This window comes from Henckelia pumila, unplaced genomic scaffold (assembly GCF_033568475.1).
Source record: "Henckelia pumila isolate YLH828 unplaced genomic scaffold, ASM3356847v2 CTG_466, whole genome shotgun sequence".
Classification (NCBI taxonomy): domain Eukaryota; kingdom Viridiplantae; phylum Streptophyta; class Magnoliopsida; order Lamiales; family Gesneriaceae; genus Henckelia; species Henckelia pumila.
The window spans coordinates 3,784,715-3,806,529 of record NW_027331833.1 but is presented as its reverse complement, the minus strand read 5'-3'; the positions used below and the strand labels follow the sequence as shown (position 1 = coordinate 3,806,529).

The following is a 21,815-nucleotide window of genomic DNA, read 5'->3' as shown; positions in this document are numbered from 1 at the left end:
TCAGTCGCTGCGCATGTGGTACTTCCTTCTATTATAGCTGTTAACGTTTCCTGGGTGAAACTAAATCCAGATGGTGGTTCGAAGATGGGAGGTGGGTCTCTATTGCAATTATTTTCTTGAGATATTTCTGATGGAATATGCATTCTCAATGATGCAGCGAACAAGTTTCCCACAGACGGCGCCAAGCTAATGTAGCCAAAAATTAATATTACCCTATTGTAGAAAATCTGGGTAATTTGTGGAGATCCGGGTAAGCCAGATTAATACTTGAACAATTTCAGAGAAGGAACTTCGTGGGTTGTCACATGCATCACAAAGCAAAGTGAGTGACGTCGGGGGTTGCTCGGCGAAGACACTCCGACGCAAGACAGTATTTGCCTAATAAAAGTTCTAGAGAACTAGAGCATGTGACTATAGAGAGCATACCTTAAAATGAGATGACTTGAGATATTTGTAGATATTCGAAGAGTTTCATGATCTTGAGTCTCTTATAGGCTTTTAAGAATTTATGAGCCTTAATAAAGTGTCTAAATAAATAATATGAGACCCAAATGGATTTAATCGCTGGGCTTGGGCTCGGGAGAAAGTCAAATTGGATGATAACCCATCACTCGGAATTCTGAGTAATCTAGAAGAAGGTTTGAACTGATCTTAGGGTTCTAACTTCTAATTGCATGCCTTGATAAATTTTAAAAACTTTTTATGAAAAAACAATGATGTTTTAATACCTTGTGTTTTTAAATTTTGAACACATATTAAATCTAATGGCTATCATTGGATTGAAAAATATTTCTATGTGGAGTCAAGTATGGACCTCGCATGTTTGGATCAATGATGATAATTGGATTTGTATCGAGGGCAATCCCTGCACTTGTACAATTTCATTAACCATGTTCCAAATTTTGAGGGCATATATATAATCTTGTCCGTACATATTTTTAGGATATGTGTGCTCAAACTTTGAAAACACGAGAATTGATAGTCACAAGCGGTTTTAGCAGTACTCTCGAGATTTGTCAAGATAATATATGCAATCAAGCCTTCGATCCATCAACACAGTAAACACACAGCGCTAGAGCCGACGAATTCCAGATTGATGATGAAGAATTTTCTCCAAAACCCATCATTTTCAGGCTGTGAACTCTGGAAAAATACATAAAGCTGATAGGGAGCAAATTTAAAATTTGTCTAAATTAATTATAGATTCATTCATATATCCAAACAAATTAAATATTTTTGGAATCATAAATTTGAAAGCCACGTACAGCTAGCTGTGAAACAATAAAACAAACTCATTAATTAATACAAAATATTCTTTGGCAAGAAGCTGAATTTATTACTAAGAAAAACAGCAAAACATTTCATATATATATATATATATATATATCTTCAGTTGATGACTCTGCAGTTTACACGAATCTCGCCCGTGTTATTACCGGTCAACACACCAATCTGCCCCATCTTCACCATTGCAGCAGCAAATTTCTTCTGCCAACCGAACAAATCTTGAGAGTTTTGGACCACCTGTGCTCGCGTTGGTTGGGTGGTAAGCAAGGTTTGATCCGAAGTGAAGAGGCCTCGATTTGCCACAACTCCTTGATAGTAGTTCACGTCACTAGTAGCCGGGCTGAGCGGGTCCATAGGCACCACCAGATTCGGATTTGTGCTGCCCTGTGGGCATGCTGCCTTCAACTGGTTTGCATAATTGGGTTCCAAAGTCGGATCTTGGCTAGTAGTCGAGTTGAAGTTGTATAGCCTGTTGCTAAAAGACGTGCAATGAGACCGCCCTATCGTGTGTGCACCTACATACATTGTGAGTTAATTAAAAAAGTCATGTAGAGCTAGCTAGGATCGGAGTAGTAGTTAAATATTATATTGTTTTTATATATATACCAGAAAGGATGACCATTTCTTCTTGAGTTAAACCTTTGTTTCCAAAAGATTGTGTGAGTTGATTCACATTGGATGTAGGAGGTGGCAAGTTTGCCAATGCATCAGAAGCTAAAGACACTCTACCATCCTTTCTACCTGCGGGGACTTCGTATCCGAGTCCTCTGGTCTTATAATAACAAAAAAAGCCCGGTCAGATTATAATTAAGTTTTTACAAGAATTGATAAATATATATATATTCATGTTGTCCATTAAATATTTCTTACTATCTCCACGCTGTCTCTAGCCGCAAAAGCGATAATATCCGCGCATGATACCGTGCTTGCACAAGCGGCTTCTATTCTGGCCTTGGCTCTGTCTATCACTTCAAAACCTCGAAGGCTCGGATTATTGGGCGGCGAATCCTTCTCCGCAGGGCTGGATGGGTTGACGGTGTCGATCAGAACTGATCCATCACATCCCTATATACGTACATACACAAAGCAATAGCATGCATGAATACTAATTAATTATAACGCTACCTTAATTAGAAACAAAAACATGATTTACATTAATTCAGTATTCATTAATTCGGAATTCATGAATTTACCCTGACGAAACAATCATGGAAATGCATTCTAACAAGGCCAGCAGCCAATCCATTATTCTGAATGAAAGCATTCCTAACTTCTTCCTTTACAATGCCCTCGGCCAAGGCACACGAAAACGAATAATAACCCACCCGAAGCTCAGCTTCTGTTCGGACATGATTCATGTAAAGACATAACACAACTAAAGACCAAGAATAATATAGAACAGCTTGTTTTGAACTTATAATTACCATTTTGCTTCAATTTAATTAGCTCTTGTGTTTATTTTTCTCTCTCTTTTTTTTATATGGTTCTTAGCTGTATACGAGGAAGCTATTTATAGGCAACAATATGGACAAGCTAAATCTAAGTACTATTTCATTCATGCATATATCGAGTACCATATTAATTTGTTGCAGCTAGGAAATATACTGTAAATTAATTAATGTCGTTTTAGCTTGTCGAGATGTAAGAAAAGACGAGAAAATGTCAACAGGATTAAGTTAGAACATGCATTGTTACGCGCTAATCATGGTTATTAAGTTATTATAATTTATAGCTAGGAACATGTATATATTAGGCCTAAAACGTAGTTTTCATGCAAGAACTGGACAAAGTACATCCATTTGTATATATTGACTTGGGGTGCATTAGAATACAAAATTAGTTGGAGTAGATAAATGATAATATATATATATATATAAATGTGCTTAGTAGTAGGGAGTGAAGTGGGCCTGATGATATTGCAAATTTTTCAAGGGTCGGTAGCGAGGCGGATTCTGTAAGCGTGCAGATCATACGGTGGGAGGTGACGTATAAATTTCTAAAATTATATATATATATATATATATATTAAAAAAACATATGTTCTCTAAATTTGCCCAATTGGATTTTGTAAACGTAGATATCCAGAAATTGTTAAATTGAAAAGTTAGCACTCTGGCGAAGATTGACAATTATGGTCAAAATGTTTATACGATATAGACGAATATAAAGGAAAAAATCTCGGTTCAATCCTAAATATTTGGACACATTCTCGGTTCAGTCCTAAATGTTTGGACATTTCCAGTTTGGTCCTAAATATTTCTCAAAAATTCCCGGTTCAGTCCTAAATGTTTATACGTTCCCGGTTTGGTCCTAAATGTTTCTCAAAAGTTCCCGGTTCAGTCCTAAATATTTTTACATTGCCGATTTTGTACCAAATATTTCTCAAAAGTTTCCGATTTGATCCTTCCATCTACTCGTGTGTTAAAACTAACACCGCGTAGTGTTATATCATTTTTTATTAAGTTTTATATTATTTATTATATATTTAATATTAAACAAGTTATAAATAAAACACAAATTTATTAGAGTTTTTATCAAAATTTAAATCAATTTTACACAATGTTCAAAATGAAAATATTAAATTCATGATGCTACAAAATAAAAACTTAAATAAAATAAATGAAACTTGAGGAATTAAAATTTAATAATGTTATTTCACATTTCTATTAATTTTGTTATATTCTCATTCACGATGCTTGCACATTTAAGAAAAAATCTGGAGGTTGGAAAAAGATATATATCTTTTTATAACTCTTTTTATAATTTAAAAAATTAGTATTTGAGAAAAATTTACTATTATATAAAACTTAATTTCATATCACTACTTCAACAGTGGTCAAATAATTCATTATATTTTCTCAATTGTTAACCATAAATATTCTTCTCTTGAAAAATTTGTTGAAAATTTCAAATATTTTGTGAAATAAGTAATACTAGTTATTTGATAAAACATTTGTTTATTTGTTTGTGATTGATAATTTTTTTAACTATAAGATTGTACGGTTCAATTATTTTTTTATTCTATAATTTTATTTTGCATAATTTATATTATATTTTCATTTGAAAGAAATTTTTGTTCATTTATTATTATTATTATTATTATTATTATTATTATTATTAATATTATTATTATTATTAGCTTCTATTTTATTTAACTTTGTCTTTTGTTTGTAAGTTTTTTTTTATCACACTTTGTTTGTAGATGGAAGGACCAAATCGATAACTTTTGGAAAATATTTAGGACGAAATCTGGAACCTAAAACATTTAGGACTGAACTGGAAATTTTTTAAAACATTTGGGACCAAACCGGGAACATAAAAACATTTAGGACTGAATCGGGAATTTTTGAAAAATATTTGGGACCAAACCGGGAACGTTCAAACATTTAGAACTGAACTGAGAATGTGTCCAAACATTTAGGATTGAATCGGGATTTTTCCCCGAATATAAACTATAAGATTCGAATTTTTTCGTTGTTAGTAAGAAAGTTTCAAATTTTTACATGATGAGATGAGATTATGCGCGCAAAATATAAAATTGCTTAATTCTCAACCTAAATTGCAAACTCTTAAAAAACTTTAACGTAACTCTTGTGACACGGTCTCATGGATCTATATATCTGTGAGACATATTAATTTGATCCATATCTACCGTGAAAGTAAGAAAGATTTAGTTTTCTAGGCTCGGCCAAATTTCTTTTTGCAAATTTAGACCTCCCTAGCTAGGGTAATGAAATACACTGGAATTGGAGAGGTCAACTTTGAGGGGAGGGGAAAAAAATGACCGAGCCCATTTAACAAAACGGTCTCACAAATCTTTATTCGTAAAACGGGTCAACTTTACTCATATTTACAATAAAAAATAATATTTTTTGCATATAAATTAATGGTTTTTCATGTGTGACACAAATAAAATATTTGTCTCACAAAATTGATTAGTGAGACCGTCTCACATGAGTTTTTGTGAAAATAATATTATTTTATGAATCAAATTGGATCGAATATCCACCTCACAAGGGATATATGAGAGAGTTTTTGTTAAATTTCTATACAAGGGAGGTTATAACTATTAGACATATTCAACTTTTCTCCTTACTCTATTAGCTAATTCAGAGCAAAACTTGACATTGTCAACCGAATGGTGAGTGATTTTGAGGAAAATATTTCAATAAGATTTTGTAGATTATGTTTCTTGTTTGAATGAGACATCGATTTGAGAGTTGAATATAATGGAGGAAGCCAAAGGAACCAAAGTAAGAAAATGACATCACAACCGAATAAAAATAATTGTATGAATCCGAGTACAATAATAGAAAAGAGGACGAGAGAGGGAAACACAAAACAAAATAATTCGATGATTGGATAAATTAATTAAAGGTTTAGAAAAATGTCCGATGGCTTTTAAGTAAAGTTTTCTTCCACCAACTGTCATCATTCATATATATATTTTACATAATGATTTCATTTTCAGCAATCTTCGTGTCAAATCAGCTTTCAAATTTTATAACAGAATACAGAGTCAAATTTACATTAAAATCTCTTGAGAATTTGGTTAAAAAAAAACAAAATAAAAGGTTGGGATTGATACCATGCAGAGTCAAATGTATTCATTATCCTAAGACGTGAACCCAACAAATAGAACTACACATTTTGGCGATATTTGGTGTCATTCAAGAATTCAAATTTGTATTCAAATTTATAAAACTCGAAATGGACTTGATAATAATGTAATTTGCAATACCCAAACTCGACTTGAACAAATAAGGTAAGTTCAAAGAGCTGGCTTTACACTCTGTGCACATATAGACGATGAACAAGTTTTGCATATAGTTGAGCACTCTGTAAATAGCATTGCATAGGAAATCTTGACCTATTTATCATAACATTTGTTTAATGTCAACAGTGCAAAGACACAAAGAAAGGAGAGATCTCATGAAAACTACTTGGAGCTCCTCTTGTCCAATCTAAATGTACAAGTTACTCCATTCAAATTGTGATTGTATTTTACCAAAGAGAGTATCATGCTTTTTAGAATCACTTAAAAGCTGAAACAGACTACTAGAAGTTTTTCCATGCCAACTCGTCTTCTTTCTGAACATGTTCCCAATCTGAAGATAAGCTGCTATCATGTAGCCTGCTGTAGCATTGATTCATCCTCTTTTTGTTGTCGAATGAGCGCATCATGGGATCATTGGGCACAGAGAAATGAAGTTCTTTTGGAAAGCCGTATCCACAACCATCTAACTTTGACCCAAATTCATGTTCAGTGAGACTTCCTGTTTGATGAGTTTTTGGAGACAAGTAGAAAACTTCAGCTTCTGATTGAGTATTCTTGACTGGTGCAACGTTTTTCTTACCAGAAAACTCAAAGTCAACCATATCAGCTCGTTGTTCCTCTTCTACATATATTCTTGAGCTGGCCTCTCGAGATTGCAAGAGTTTGAATCTGGCCAAGACGGATTCAGCATGCTCGTTGTTTACAATCTCAGGGTGTGGTGGTTCCTCTTCTTTATCAGTTGATGTAAGGCTGCCTTCTCTTGGTTTCATGGCATTTGATCTCACCAGGACGGGTTCTGAATCACCACAGTCGACCATCTCAGGTTGTTGCCCCTTTCCTATATCAGTAGATGCCAGGTCGTTTTTTCGAGATCTCAAGATATTGAATCTCTCCATGATGGATCCTGCAAGCTCACCATCACCCATCTCCAATGGTCGTTCTTTTTCCAAATTTATTGATTCAATGTTATCCCCACGAGATTTCAAAATTTTGAATCTTGCCATGATGGAAGCCTCGGCATCGTTGGCATTCTCCGTCGTGCTAGAAATGAAAGAATTCTTCAAGGCTGAACTCGGACTAGTTCCATCATGAGTCGTGGGGGTCAGCTTGGAATCTGTGTTTGGACAAGGCAGGGAAGGATTTTGTGACCTCATTTCCACATCTTCATTTTCTGAGCCAAGATTGATAGAAAGCAATAAGGCATAAAAGATTCAATCAGAATGTAAATGTAACCTTTTAAAGTGTTGGCTTCGATTTTACCCATCTCAATCTTCATTTGGTCAAAGCGAGCTTTATAACCAATGGAGCATATATTAGCTTCTGCCTCGAGCCACAAGCTCTTAAAGAGAAGTGCTTGTGAGGAAATTTCTTCATTGCAGTAAAAATTCTCTTTGAGGATCTTTTTTATAGCCTGCAAATCCGCAACCCATAACTAAATGAAAACATATTTAACAATCCAAAGGCACACAGAGTTTCCTACTCCTTCCTATTTGCAGCAGCGACATGATAGAGATCATATTTTCAAACTCAAAATTTGCAACAAATAGCATACCTTGGACATATCATCATTTCTTTTTATGCCTTCTCCTCCCCTCAATGGTGCAAAAATTAGTGATTCATTTGTCTTCCCTTCACCCGTATGTGTATAATTAGGCTGGAAATGAGAGTTAAAGGTATCATTTGTCATAGAGTGCCAGTCTGCTATCTTATCCTGAAAGAAAACATCATAAAACATGAATTTTGAAGAAAATACAGATGCTAATAAACAGTGTATAAGAATGAATCCGCCAGTCTGCTATCTTATCCTGAAAGAAAACATCATAAAACATGAATTTTGAAGAAAATACAGATGCTAATAACAGTGTATAAGAATGAATCCTGAAGGAAAATTGCATCTCTTTAGACGGTTTAGCTAGTCCATAAATGACAACGAGATTACCACACTATGAGACTCCTCAATGATTGCTGACATATCTCGGACACACTTCTTTAATTTAGGCTCAGGTTCCTGGTCGATATTATTTCTCATGCATGCATTGAGATTGCTAATTATACTCTTGATAACCTCCACATTTTTTTCTTCAAGGGCACAGCATGCATCACGCGAAAGGTGACACAGAAGCAACTCTGAAAGATTGTGTGTCGCCTTTATCATTGTTTGAACATCAAATTTTGTATCAGGTAATGGTTTTGCACACTCGTATCCAGCTTCTTGAGAAGAAGGTGAAGCTAGAACCTTCTCTGCTGCACAAACTGCCACTGAACCACCTTCAGAAACGTCATTGAGAGTCAACCTAGTGTCCTCTTCAACATTCAGATGTTTTGTTTCTAAAAGTTTCACATCAAAACTGCTCTCATAGTTCCTTGGATGGATAGGTTCATTCTGGAAATTCAGTTGATCGCATATTTGACTTCCTTCACTACTCATTACAGTCGAGGTCCCAACAAAGGCTTTTGCCCCATCTGATAAATTTTGTTCTCTATTCAAGGAATTGGCATTAAGGGTAGCTTTTAAAGAGTACAGACTATTTCTTCCACAGCTACTGTCATCAACATTGTTACCTTCACCACCTTTTTCACAAAATGCTCTTGTAGAATCACTCAAAGAGCAGAGATTTTGACGCTCTCTGTGATCAAAGGCATAACATTGATCCAGATTCTTCTTAAAAGTGTCTTTAGATCCAATGCCAAATGCAGAAAATAAAGAAGAAGGTGCTCCTTTCCAACAGGGTGAATCCACAGAAGGGTTGCGATGATCAACAAAACCTGAAGAATCCAAGGCAGAGTACACTACTTGATTGCCATCACAAGACATCGAAAAGCCACTTGAAATATTTATATCTGGTAATTGAGATCCAACACTTGCTTTGAATTCACGAGGAAAATTACACTTAGACTGCATAGGACCAGTCAATTCTTTCCCTGAAGCAGGTAACAGTATATTCTCTTTTAAATAATAGCTTGGAATCGGGCTAGACTCATTCCTCTTTGAGGGACCGGACTGTTCAAAATCTACAACTGCAACATTATCAGTATGAGTGGGTCTATAAGAAGCAACATCTTTTCCCAAAAAATCACTGACAGAAGGTGGTGGCCTACTAACCACTGCAGGGGAAGATCTCGTAACTGATACAGAACTAGGGAAATAAGGATCAAAAGGCAGAACATAATTTTCATATGGACTGCACAAGTTCTGAAAGTTAGAGATGTTCTGGTGCATTTCACAGGATCGGCCTAAAGAATATGATTCCGGAAAGATAGAACCAGATACAGAAATACATGGTTTAATACAATCATAAGGAAGCAGGTCAGCATTTTGCTCAAGAAATGGTCTATCTTCCAGCTTTTCCAGTGCGAGCTGTCCCCGATGCACTTCGTCAGAAACTCTGTTCAAATTTCCGCAATGAACACCCAAAACTTCTTGAGGTTTTTGGCCAAATGGAATATCATATATTCCTGAATTATAACAAAGAAACGCATATTACATTCATATGCAAACACACACACACACACACAGACACAGAAACCACATCTGGTTGAATGTAAAATGCATACCTAGGCTTTCTTGAATTTTGTAACTATGTGAACCCCCGACGCTCGCATTCTTTGAGGAGATTTCTCCGCCAAGTCCTACTGTTTTGACCCGCATACCATCACTGAATCCAACATTATCAGCCCATCGAGGTCCATACTCCAAATCAAAGAAGCCCTGGTTATAACCAAGTTGGGATGATGATACAGACAATCCAGAAGGAGAGATCGCATTGCTACTTTGCCCATCATACTCATTGATGTTGCTTCCTTCACCAATCATAGGAGGGACACTAGGAGAATAATAAGGCTTCACTCCACCACCATAAGCAAATGCACTGTCAGACCAATGGACACCAGACGGACCAAGATATCTTGAGTCTGAAATTTGGTGATCATGTAATGGCATGCTTGTTGTTTCGGTGGGATGGATATCCAGCTCATGTCTAGGGGCTGAAGGGCTGGCAAATTGGCTAGTCTGGCTATAGGGTTCAACAGCATAAGACAATTCTGAATAATTTAAAATAGGGTTTGAACTGAGCATAGGGTTCAAATTCAATCTATCAACAGTAAACGGTGGCGCAAGAGCTGACAAATTCGAGATTGATGATGATGAATTTTCTCCCGATCCTTCGCCCACAGACCCAAAACCCATCATTTTCAGGCTGTGAAAATTCCAAAAACTAGAAACAGACCAAAAAAAGAAAAAAAATTACATGAAAATGATGACTGGTAGCGCACTGATTCCAAAAAACAGGAGAATCTTTGTGAAAAGTTGGCCAGAGAAATAGTAATTAAACAATTACTTGAAAACCAATTAAGAGCAAGCTAGCCACGGAACTGATTAACAAACACTGGTTTCGATTAAATTAAACAACAATCGCAAATAAAACATCGATGAAGAACTGAGATGACTGAAGAACAGGAATACCGATAGAATTCAAAAATTGAACAGAATAAAGAAAACGAAGAAATTGAGAAACAAAACCTGAGAAAGAAATTCAGAAGATTTCTCTCCCTCACCGCATTCGTCTTTCTTCAATAGGGGAGTGGTTGCGAAATGTAGTGTAGCATAGCGATGCCTTCCGAGCTGGGGCATTCAGTAGGTGACAATTATATATTTCACATTAGTCCTTGAAATATTGCATATTTATTTATTATTAATAATAATTTGACCTTCTTCAAAAGAACATGATCAAAAAACGAATACAATTAAAGTTGTCAAAACGGGCTAGCGTGGCAGAACGGCCCACAATCAGTCACAACTCACCATTAGACAGGACGGAGCGGGCTGGCCCCACCTTTTAGGCGGATTGGGAATGGCAGAGCGGATCAACCCGACGGATTTACGTGTAATTTGACGGGTTTTGCCGGATCAACCCGCAACCCACCACAACCCACCATTAGGTGGTGCGGGGCGGGTCGGCCAACTTTTTAGATGGTTTGGGAAATTGCCAACCCAACCGACCTATTTTGTATATTTGGACGGGCCAACCCGATAAGTCTAACCCATTTTGACACTTCTAACTACAATGAGGCTCAAGTTAAACGGTCTGCTGATTAGAGATGTAAATTTGGGTTTATCCCGATCGGTCTTAAAGAAAATATAGGTTGGTTTATGATCCCGTTTGAAGATGGTTCAAAAAGAATCGTTCGTCCAGTTATGGGTTGGTTTGGGTTGATTGTCGTTTATTTTTAAAAATTAAAAATTTTATTTAATTATTATGTGGTTTTATTAATTTTGGTGTAAGTGATATTTTATTAGACCTCTTAGTTTTGGTGATCACAAACAAACATCTCATTGTTATAGAATAAATTGTTAACAGGTACTCAAGATGCCAAATGTGAGGTCCGACCAGTCACAAGCAGTTCAACAGCTCAACCGGTCACAAGTAGTTCAACCAGTTGTTGGGTCTCGAAATGCAAGCAATCTTGATTTTGATGATAACAAAAATTTTTATTTTGTTTCTAACATATTTACTCAAGTGTATAGCTAGTAGATCAAAAGTTGGAAGTTTTGAGAAGTTGGAACTCAAATTTAGTCTTTCAAGCATATCTCATAGCTCAGTGATCCAAATGACCAGACGTCAAAACAGTTGAATAACCAACTCAAAATCTACAAGTCATATCTCGGACCAATTGTACCATTTCGGATGTTATCTTAGTCAAACTTATGCCTCAAAATAAAGCTGGATGAACTTATAGCAGCAAGAAGTTTGACATATCAGTTCTGGTTTAATGGTCATATCTCTCAGCTCAGTTATCCAAATAGAATTATTCAGCATGTGTTTCAAAGCTAAGATCATGATTAAAAATCATTTTTACAAGTAAAAGTCTGAATCGGATCTTAAGAAGTTGAAAAATAGTATTGAAATTTCTGGTTCTACACTCAAATTCAGTTGAGATAAATTTTTGGCATAGCTGAGTATTCGAAGCATATCTCTCTCTTAAGAACTTGAAATCCAATTATTCTTGATGCTATGTAAATTAAAGACAAAGAGCTACAACTTTTATGTTCATCACTTTGCTCAAATATCAACGAATCATGCTCAACTGATGTGGTTGCTCAACTAATCCATCTCAACTGAACTCATCCTCAACTGATCCAATTGAGTAGCTCAACTGATCCTATTGTTCAACTGAACTGATGCTCAACTGAACTCATCATCAATTGATCTAGTTGAGTTGCTCAACTGAACCCATGCTCAATTGATCCGAGTTGATCAACTATTTCAGCTCCGCTCAACAGTTCCAGTTTATCTCCAACAGTTCAAATTTTTTTCCCAACGGTCATATTTTTATGTCTAACGTCTTTATCATTGTTGGAGGATATAAATACAACATTTGGAAGATCAAACAAAAGATTTTGATGTGAATTAAAAGCATGGATAGATTATTGAAGAAAAACAAACTAGAATGAAAGCAAGCCCAAGAAAGTGAGGGGTGAGGAAAAATACAAGAGATGGGTATTGAGAGATAAATTCCCCACACCAAAATGAGTTTGTGGAAAAATCTTTCACGTTCAAGTATTGAAAAATACATCATTTGAAGAGATCTCACTCACATAAAAAGAGATGTATTTCATAGAATAGTTGAGTGAGAGTCTTTGCACAAAGACATTAAGGAATATGTAATATTTGTATTCGGTAGTGAGACTTATTGTCACAACCATATCTGAGAGTTGCTAGGAGTTTCGATTAGGCAAGAGATAAGTACTAAGTTAAAATGGGTTTGTACAAATGACTTGTACAAATCAAAGTCTTCTATTTGAATCCTTCCGAAAATGGAAGAAGGGGAGATGTAGAAGAATTTGGTCTTCGAACTTTCATAAAAAATTTTGTGTTTCTTTATTTTGTTGCATTTACTTATTGCTACTTTTTTTAGGTGCATTGTTGAAGCATTTTATGTATTTGATAAAATACCAAAATATTGCATACAAAGTGTTTGATAAAATGTTTAAACCAAAATATTTTTATTATTTCAACTTGCATTATTTTCAAATGATTCTTAATTTTTTCAATGAATTTTAGAGGGATTATTTTGAATGTATTTCTCTCGGTTTGAAAACCGAACTTGATATAATTTTTCGGTGCTCGGTTAATATTTGAACATTTCAATAACAAGCTATTATAGCTCAAAATATTTTAAAAGTGTGTATTCACCCCTCTCTACACACGTTTTCGATCCTAACACAGTTCAACGTTTCAACCAGTGCAAACAGCTTACAAATTTCAGAACCAGTTGCTAAAATCAAAGATACAATTGATCAATCTCGTTAAGAATAATCAAGCTATCACAACCGTTGACTAGTCTCTAAAAGTGCTCAAAAAAACTAAGAAGTTGAAGATATTGCCGTTGAAGTTAATGCATTTAAAAAGAAAAATAAACATCTATATTCGTGCAAGAAAAATCATGCTCCAAGAGCAGACAAATTGATGGCATTACATGCTCAAGACTCAAGTGATCAAATATTTACCAAAAATGGTATCTTTGGACGGTTTGTTTTATCAGTTGCAGTAACTCCCTTCACCCATTTTAGGAAAATGGCTTTATTCAACATTTATTGAAGCAAGGACAGAGGGTTAATATGAAAGAAAACATCCTTTCTCAAGAATTTAATGAAGGGCTCAGTTGAACGTTGTCATTGATGCATATATATATACATACATATATCTATATATATATGATGTAGACAAGCTTCAAGATTACTAAAATTTTGGTCTATGCACTCTTATCAAGCTTACATACTTAGAGCACTTGCCATTTTTCAATCTTTTACATTGCTCACGTATTTCATGCATACAAGTTCAAACATCATATCATTAAGGATAATCAAGGACTCAAAGTCAATTTTTCAACTACTCGTCTTGGACTATTGATGAAATTGATATTCAGATTCATTCATACTTTATCGCATGTATTTGTATTGGTGTTGAAGACGTGTTGTCTTTCGTTGCGAGATACAAATCAACAAGATTGAATATGTGCGGAGATCAACTAGTAATCTCAGTTGAACTTTTAAAGATATTTTACAAATATCGGAAGAGCTAAACAGGTAATGACAATGTAACAATGAAATGAGACGACATATTGTTTTTGAAAATTCGAAGGTAGTATGATATTTCTACGTATCCCTTTCTTTTGAATCCATAAGGATGCACACTAAAAAAAACTTTGGTAATTACAAGTAATTTGAAAAAACCTACTTTGGCTGGACTTATCACACTTACTAACCGAAACTCTTAGTTTAACACTCTTTGAATCAACTTGTGCAAAAGGAATCCTCATAATTACAAAGCATTATGTAACCGAAACTCTTAGTTTAACACTCTTTGAATCAACTTGTGCTTCAACTATACCTTGTCATTCGCTCCCTCATCTCAAATTTGTCCCAAACCTCCTTGAATGTGTAGTGTTGTGTGTTTATATTATGTCGGTGTTCTCTAGTGAAAAACTTATGAAAAGTGGTGAAAAAGTCTCCAAAATTCGGCTGTCATCTTTTATTTATAATATACCATCATTAACGGGCTGAAAACGCCGCACAAAAGCCCAAAAAATAGATAGTTTTTCGAAATTCTGTAAGTCGGGCACAGTGGCATAGCGTGGGTGCGCTTGATGCAGCGCTAGGGCACTTGTGAAGGGCTCGGGTGCGCCGCGTTGATTTATGTGTGGGCGCGGGTATGCCTTGTGCTGCTCTTTTTTTTTTCCTCGATTCTTGTTCAATTCTCGGACTTATTTTTTTTCATCTCTTCATGATTTCTTTATCACTTCATCTGATTTAACCTATTTTTGTCAACTAAAAATATATTTTTTTACCTAAATTTCAGCAAATGACACAAACAAAAACATGGACACATAGTATCGCTCGAGAAACAAACAAAAAGTCAAGTTAAATCCTATAAAATTGAAGTGAAAAACTTGCACTTATCAAATTCAAATACACACTAAGATCCTCAAATGATAAAATATTTCAAATTAAGAGTTGTGCTTCAAGAATTTGACTTTGGTTGTTTTTTCGACTTAGCTCACAGTAAAATAGTCGACAAAGTAGAATTTGAATATTTTTCTGTAATTCTAGAGAGAGAGAGAGTTCTAAGCTTTTGTTCAAATTTGAACGCTTCTTTTGGATCGTACACAACTTGTTGCCACAAATAGTATCTTGTGTCACGTGTCCCTAACAAGTATATCGAAATAATACCATCGATGAGAGTGTGGGAGACTGATAGCTAACCGCTCTGCCTTGTTTGTCACTATACCAAGAACATTCTCGGAATATCTGATTTGCTTATCTGAATGTTTATTTATATATATAGTAGAAATCGATTTGGAGTGAAGAGTGGTATTGACCAGAACTCAGTTAGGCTCGATTATTCGACATGACTAGAGAATTAGTTGTGCAGAGTTCTTGAATTGAGATGTTATGTCGATTTTGTTAATTTGTCCTTTTTATCAAGTTTTTAATCGAAAAATTTCCATTCAAATTGGTCAATATTTTGTAAATACACCAAAATTTAATTGTCCATCAATTTTATTTTTTTTTGGTGATATCAAAATATTGAACTAATGAGATTGTTTTAGATAAAAAAAGTAATTCAATAATATTGAATTTGAAGAAGTACAAAAATGTCTTGGATACAATAAATCGAATTGTGTTGGGATCAAAGATGTGTGAGAGGGGGATTAATACACACTTTAAAAATTTTCTTTGAAAACGTTGTCAAGCGGTCGAGTTGGTGTTAGCCAACTAGACCAAAATTTTTCAACTTTTGAAATTGTTCGAATCACAAATAGTGCAGAAAGGGTTTTCAATGAATCTCTATACTCAACCCAAGAATATGTCAACAAGATAATAAAGTGCAAAAAGGGAAATAACACAAGATATATGGAATTTTGAAGACAAAATCCTTCTACGTCTCTCCTTATTCCACTTAAAAATGAATTCAATAGAATACTTTGGTTTTACAACTCTATGTAACAACCCACTCCAACTTTATGACTTATCCACTGCCTAAATCGGAATTTCTAGTATACCACAAAGATAAGACAACAAGTTTTATTAACAAAACACCACAAGAAACAATAAAAATGTTTGAATCCTTGGATTCAAACAATCAAACTCTTCTATGAAGGCTTTCTGTCAAAAGCGGTCGAGAAGCTTGATGAACCCTTGGTTGATCCTTGAAGCTCTGATGTATTTCTGATAAGTGAGGGTTGGTTTGAGCAAAGAATAATATGACTTTCTTTTGTGCTCAAAGTATTTGAGAATGCAAACTTGTAAGCAAGGTTGATAGCGTTTTTTATTAAAAAAAATTCAGATTGAAAAGTTCTCCTCTCTCAGATGCGTTCTCTATTTATAGTAACTTTTTCATGGGACCATTCAATGTTCTAAAATGATCTCATTAATACAAGAGAACTGTTGTCACGGTCCTTTTTTTATATAGAGTACGCTTCAATAAATGCGTGATTTGGATGTTTTCAAATGTAGAAAGCAACTATCGCAGATAGCTCCTGTACGCAAACTCTGTAGTGTGCATTTTGGGAAAACATTCTGATTTTTCTGATAATTTGTTAGTTGTACATGTCTTGACAACCAAGTTATCTAAAAAAATATGTGGGATACTTTGTAAATTATGTAGCTTGAATCAGAAGAAATCATTACGACCATTTTCAAATAATCTTCAAACGGAAAATGGTCGAGTGAGTTGTCTATAACTTGGACGGGTGAGTAGATCTTCTAATGGTCTTGAATGGTTGAAAACTCTTAGCTGCTTGAGACCAGTTGATAACTTCTCTTGAGTCTTCAATACATATGGTCGAATACCTGTAGTACATTTTAAGGTAGCTTTGTCTACAACAATGAAATATTGTTTGTTATCACCAAACTAAGAGATCTAACAATTTTCCTCTTTTTGATGATGACAAAACCTATGACCCAAAAGAAATTGCAAAATAAGATAGAGAAATAAAGAAATTCATTGATATAATGAATCTCAGTTTTTACAAAGTGCAGAATAATAAAACAAATCTTATTATACCTACTAAGCAAAAGAAAAACACCTAGTCTATTTTCCGAGCCAGCGGCTTCCTGATCCACCTCATCTTTTTCTTTGTATTCCTCTTCCTTCCACATGGCTTCTTCCTGTCTTTGCCTGGCCTCCTCCACTTTTGCATCATGGTTTTTATTTGCTTTCTCAAAATTGTTTCTTTCTTATTCACTTTTTTTGTCAGCACCCCGAGTAATATGATCAATCATTTCCTTAATCTCGGTGACAAAAGTTGTTTGAAAGTTGTCCATACGAGCTTTGAGTCTCTGTTTAGTATGAGTGAACTTTCCAAATATTGTCACAAGTGCGTCATTGGTGTTCATGCAGAGGCCTTAACTTCCTTCAAGAATCCTGCAACTTCCAGAGTAAGGGCATTTGCCTTGCCCATTATGGCTTTGCGGAAGTCAGAAACCCCAACATCAGAAGTACTCAGGTGAGAATCCACATATAAAATCAAGCTTTGAACCTGTTGCATATGATCATACACCGTAGCCAGAGTGGCATCGGTATTCACTTGAGTTGTGGCAGTATCAGGTTCGGTCTGGTTATCGCCTGGTTGATCATCATCTTTAGAGTCAGAATCCTCATTATCTTGTTCCATCTCTTCTGCACTGGTGATGCCTTCATGAGTAGGAATGATAGGAGAGGCATCTCGAGCTTCTTATGTATCAACGGGTGGAGGGGAAGTAGGAGATGTATATTCTGTAATCACCGGCAGAGTAGCAAGTGTGGAGGTGTGGTGGAAATTTGTGGAACAATAGAACTGGTAGTGGTAGTGGTATATGGTGTGGCAGGTGAGGTAGTTTCCTCAATATCCGGTTAAGAAGGAGACTTTAGCACATGTTCTTCAAAGATAGTCTTGGGAGAAGGAATCTTGTGACCAGTAGTTTGTTTTTTGTCCATGTGAGTGGATTGGTCATCGAAGAAGTCAAACTCCGTCATGGACATGACAATTTTATATCCACTGAGGTGAGAGGAATCTCAGGAAGGAAGATCTCCATATCCTCATTTAGAGTACCTGCAGCAAGAGTAGGAGAAAAATTGGTAGCAGATGCCTCAGGTTGAGCAATAGATGGATTGGTTCCAACAATAGCATCAACCTCAGTGGTTGAGGAAGTTTCAACGGGTGTGGAGGTGGTGGATTCAATGGTCGAGGGGGCCTTGGTGACATCCTCATCAATACCAGTCGATAGAGGCTCTACGATCATTTCTTCGACTTAGTCACCAGAATGTTTTTCACTTCTTGTTTTCCCACAGAACCACCGTCGTCCTTAAGGCCTAACTAGATCTCTTTGTCATCCTTAAGGACCGATTATTCCGCTTCTCCTTAATCTTCAGGTATTTATAGGAGATAATGTCCAACGTTATAAAATCTATTCGGTGCAATTATGTTCCAAGAATAGCTGACAACTCAGCAGAATGCGCCACATGTCTTTGTCATCTTTCCAGATATAGTACTGATCGTACGGGGTAATTGTAATATAGCTATATATGAGAATATTGTCATTATTCTCTTTTTTTTCTCCAACAACCTAGATCGAACTTGAATTTAAAGTGAAATATGTTTAGATGGCATAATTGATTTGGTCTGGATGTCTGAGCTTGGTTTGGCAGACTGAACTGATCTGACAGTGAAGATTGATCCAGGAAGACCAAACAAGATTCTTTTTGTAGTAGTCCGGTTTCATTTTACAAGATTAATTTGCTAATCATGTTTAGATGTAATAAAACATGGTTAAGGAATTTATATATATATGATCTAACGGACCAAGAAATCGGACCCAGAACATCCAAAAGTAGGAAATGAGCTTATTTGGGCTTGGAAAAGTTCAGACGATCCGAACTGGGATCGGATGGTCCGATGAGATCGTTTCCAACGTTGGAGTTTGGAAGCTATGGGGACGATCAGAGCATCCAAACCGGGATCGGAGCCTCCGATCATAGTGTCATGCACGTGGCAATAAGACTTGAACACGTAGTTGCATGCATGAGATCTTAGCCTCCGAAGTGGGGATTGGAGCTTCCGATCTTGACCGATCGGAATGTGGCATGCATGCACAGATTGGAGCGTCTAATCTGGACATTGGAGCGTCCGATCGTGCTCTATAAATAGGGGTTCCGAGGAGCTATTTTCACACCAAATTCAAACCTTTCCTCTCCCGTAATGGCTCTATTTTAAGAGCTCCGGGACTCTTTACTTAAGATTTGGAGTAGGTAGTAGTATTTTTATAGTTAACGGACAGTGTCCATAGTGGTGGACTAGCAGCGAAGCTTTGGCTAGGTGTCCAGGGGTCGTAGCAGGGCTGTGCCCAAACTCTGGGGCATTCGACAACAGCGGGCTAACGACGGATGAAGGTATAGCTCTGGCTCCTTATAAAAAAAAATAAGGAGTATGATATAGTTTAATTAAGGCTTTTATAGCATGATAGATGATGTTTGGCATGTTAGATAATGCATGATTATTATGTATTGTAGTGCTGCATGGTAGACTTGAAACCAAGATGGGAGCTTCTAGGATCTGCCTTAGAAAGGTACGATAGTGCTGTTCGAGATATCCTGACTGTGTATGCATTAATTATGTGTTGCATGATTTATATGGCATGATTTTATATGCATATATTATGACATGTTATTATGCTGCATGCATGATCATCTTGAGCTTGCATCCTTGTGATATCCTGTAGTAGGGTATTTACCCAATCTTGTTAGTGGATGGTTGAACATGGACTTGTGTCAGATCACCATCAGTTGGGTATGTAGGTCACCTCCTGAAGCGACGGCACAACGTGCTACCTACTCAGGGCCCTAGTTTGTTTCTTGACCCTTGTGTCTTGGTATCCAGATCACTTGCATTCATGTTCATATAATATTTGTATACACATACTCTCGTGTTGAGCATTTTATGCTCACGTCCTCGTACTATTTTAGGACACCCCATTCGGTGGGTCAGTTGCAGATAGTTTTCCTGAGGATTTGAAGGTTAGGTGGTTAACAAGGCAGGATTTTAGGGTTGACCACTAGATTATACCATGCTGGTATTAAGGTATTTAGTTTCCGTAGTTTATCTCTGATTATAATTGATTATTTTTTAATCGCATGCCTAAGTTTTTTGATTAGTAGGTGATCACGGTGTGGATCACTACATTTATAGTATCAGAGCATGCAATAAGATTCTTTGGGACATAGTGTTGATATTGGGTTATCCTTTGTAGGATTACAAGATGGATTCAATGACGATGACAGTAACAGGAATTGGAATAGCAAGATATCTAGGCTTTTCCAAGATCGTCATTGCCGAGATTGGAATCATTGTATCGCCTTGTCTGGATCCCAGCAGGATGGAGCTGGAAGAGAAAATCCAGTTATCAACTCCAGGAACTTCTCAGGGTTGAATGGAATGTGTGACATGTAGTCATCCATTCGGCTTCGACCAAGGAAGCCACCCCTGAAGACTCTCCACTAGTAGTTGAAAAGATTGTCATGAAGATCCTACCGGAGAATGGACCATTTAATTGGTAGTTTTCGGTAGTGAGATTAAATATTTTAGATCTTGTGAAGAGGAAGTCTGCTGACATGCTTGTATTGATGCTTTTGTGTGTGGCAGACGGAAAACCTCATGTTCAAGATCAGTAGACGGAATGAAAGATTTTTGCATATAGTCAGATTGTAAGATTTCAGCTGTATTGGGTTTTAAATAATGTATTAAGTTTTGTTGTAAACAGTATTTCAGTTGTAAGCATTTGAATCAGATGTATTAATGATTCTATACGTTTTGATGTATCAGTTATCATTTCATTGTACATCTTCCGATGTAATTGGATGTAGTTGTTTATTACATGAGATTGTAATAAAGATTGTATAGAACCTGGGTTAGTGGTTCAAGTGTTGTAATTGTAATCTTTGGGATTATCTTGATTATATTGAATAAAGGATCAGACATTTGTTTAAACATGTATATAATTAGGATTGAATTATGCATGTTTTCAGTTGAATAGTTCTAGATGTATTTCCTAGAATATTCTATCAAGACTTAGTATTTTCCAAGGATGATGTGTTTTCATCAGGGGAACAGTGATGAGTTATACCAAGTGTTTTGGACTGTGTCGATATATGACTAGACGGAGAGAAAGTGCGACCCCATGCTTATATTACTCTGGGAGCCTTTCGTGCTTCAGAGGGTGTCTGGGAGCTTTTCTTGCTTCAAATGGTTATTAAGGAGGAGGCTACCTCAGTCTGATGTGTTTCAACAGTCACAGTACGGGTATATATATTCGATATTTGGATTCTCTCGTGAAGATTTAATTGATACTGAGATTTAGTATCTAAGGAAAATAATTATCGTCTGACTTCGTCAGAGATAGAGATTAAGGATTTTCTGCTGTCAGAATTAGTCTTGGAAATGATTTCCCTTGACGAGTGATCGTTCTGAACAGATATATTTTGTTTTCGATATTGTGATATCTCTAGACGAATAGATCTAGTAGGTGAACGGAATTCTACTAGTGATTATTCGAAGTATCTTCTGACTTTGTCAGAGATGCAGTGACACATTCCTTGAGACAAGGAAGATTCGGGATATTGGATTGGAAAAATCTGCTTTGGGCTTAGTTGGTCTTGGTGTCCATATTGTGTGGACATAAGCAGTGGTAGTAAGCATGGATTTGGTACGGGATTGA

General features: G+C 36.0%; 2 protein-coding genes across 3 annotated transcripts; both read right to left on the bottom strand.

Annotated features, from left to right (window-relative positions):
- Positions 1-1,262: 1,262 nt before the first annotated feature.
- On the bottom strand, positions 1,263-2,746 carry LOC140872590 (peroxidase 5-like). Its single transcript, XM_073275480.1, has 4 exons — positions 2,481-2,746; positions 2,158-2,352; positions 1,894-2,059; positions 1,263-1,802 (listed from the first exon to the last, which is right to left on the bottom strand). Exons 1-4 carry the CDS (start codon positions 2,712-2,714, stop codon positions 1,390-1,392), a joined length of 1,008 nt encoding a protein of 335 aa, XP_073131581.1. The 5' UTR covers positions 2,715-2,746; the 3' UTR covers positions 1,263-1,389.
- A 3,368-nt stretch (positions 2,747-6,114) lies between these two features.
- On the bottom strand, positions 6,115-10,713 carry LOC140872524 (uncharacterized). 2 transcript variants are annotated; one of them, XM_073275375.1, is made up of 6 exons: positions 10,584-10,713; positions 9,620-10,278; positions 8,004-9,520; positions 7,617-7,775; positions 7,298-7,475; positions 6,115-7,178 (listed from the first exon to the last, which is right to left on the bottom strand). In XM_073275375.1, exons 2-6 carry the CDS (start codon positions 10,251-10,253, stop codon positions 6,346-6,348), a joined length of 3,321 nt encoding a protein of 1,106 aa, XP_073131476.1. In that variant the 5' UTR covers positions 10,254-10,278; positions 10,584-10,713; the 3' UTR covers positions 6,115-6,345. The 2 variants fall into 2 exon arrangements, with proteins under 2 accessions (XP_073131476.1, XP_073131475.1); XM_073275374.1 differs by having other exon boundaries at positions 6,115-7,235; positions 7,325-7,475.
- Between the last annotated feature and the right edge of the window lie 11,102 nt (positions 10,714-21,815).

Excerpts from the sequence above, each read along its gene's own strand:
- LOC140872590 (XM_073275480.1), bottom strand. The coding sequence starts at position 2,714 with ATGGTAATTATAAGTTCAAAACAAGCTGTTCTATATTATTCTTGGTCT. Across the intron at positions 2,353-2,480 it reads TCCATGATTGTTTCGTCAGG|GGATGTGATGGATCAGTTCT; the intron begins GTAAATTCATGA and ends GTACGTATATAG. Across the intron at positions 1,803-1,893 it reads AGAAATGGTCATCCTTTCTG|GTGCACACACGATAGGGCGG; the intron begins GTATATATATAA and ends CAATGTATGTAG.
- LOC140872524 (XM_073275374.1), bottom strand. The coding sequence starts at position 10,253 with ATGATGGGTTTTGGGTCTGTGGGCGAAGGATCGGGAGAAAATTCATCA. Across the intron at positions 9,521-9,619 it reads CAAAATTCAAGAAAGCCTAG|GAATATATGATATTCCATTT; the intron begins GTATGCATTTTA and ends GTTATAATTCAG. Across the intron at positions 7,776-8,003 it reads TTGAGGAGTCTCATAGTGTG|GATAAGATAGCAGACTGGCA; the intron begins GTAATCTCGTTG and ends GTTTTCTTTCAG.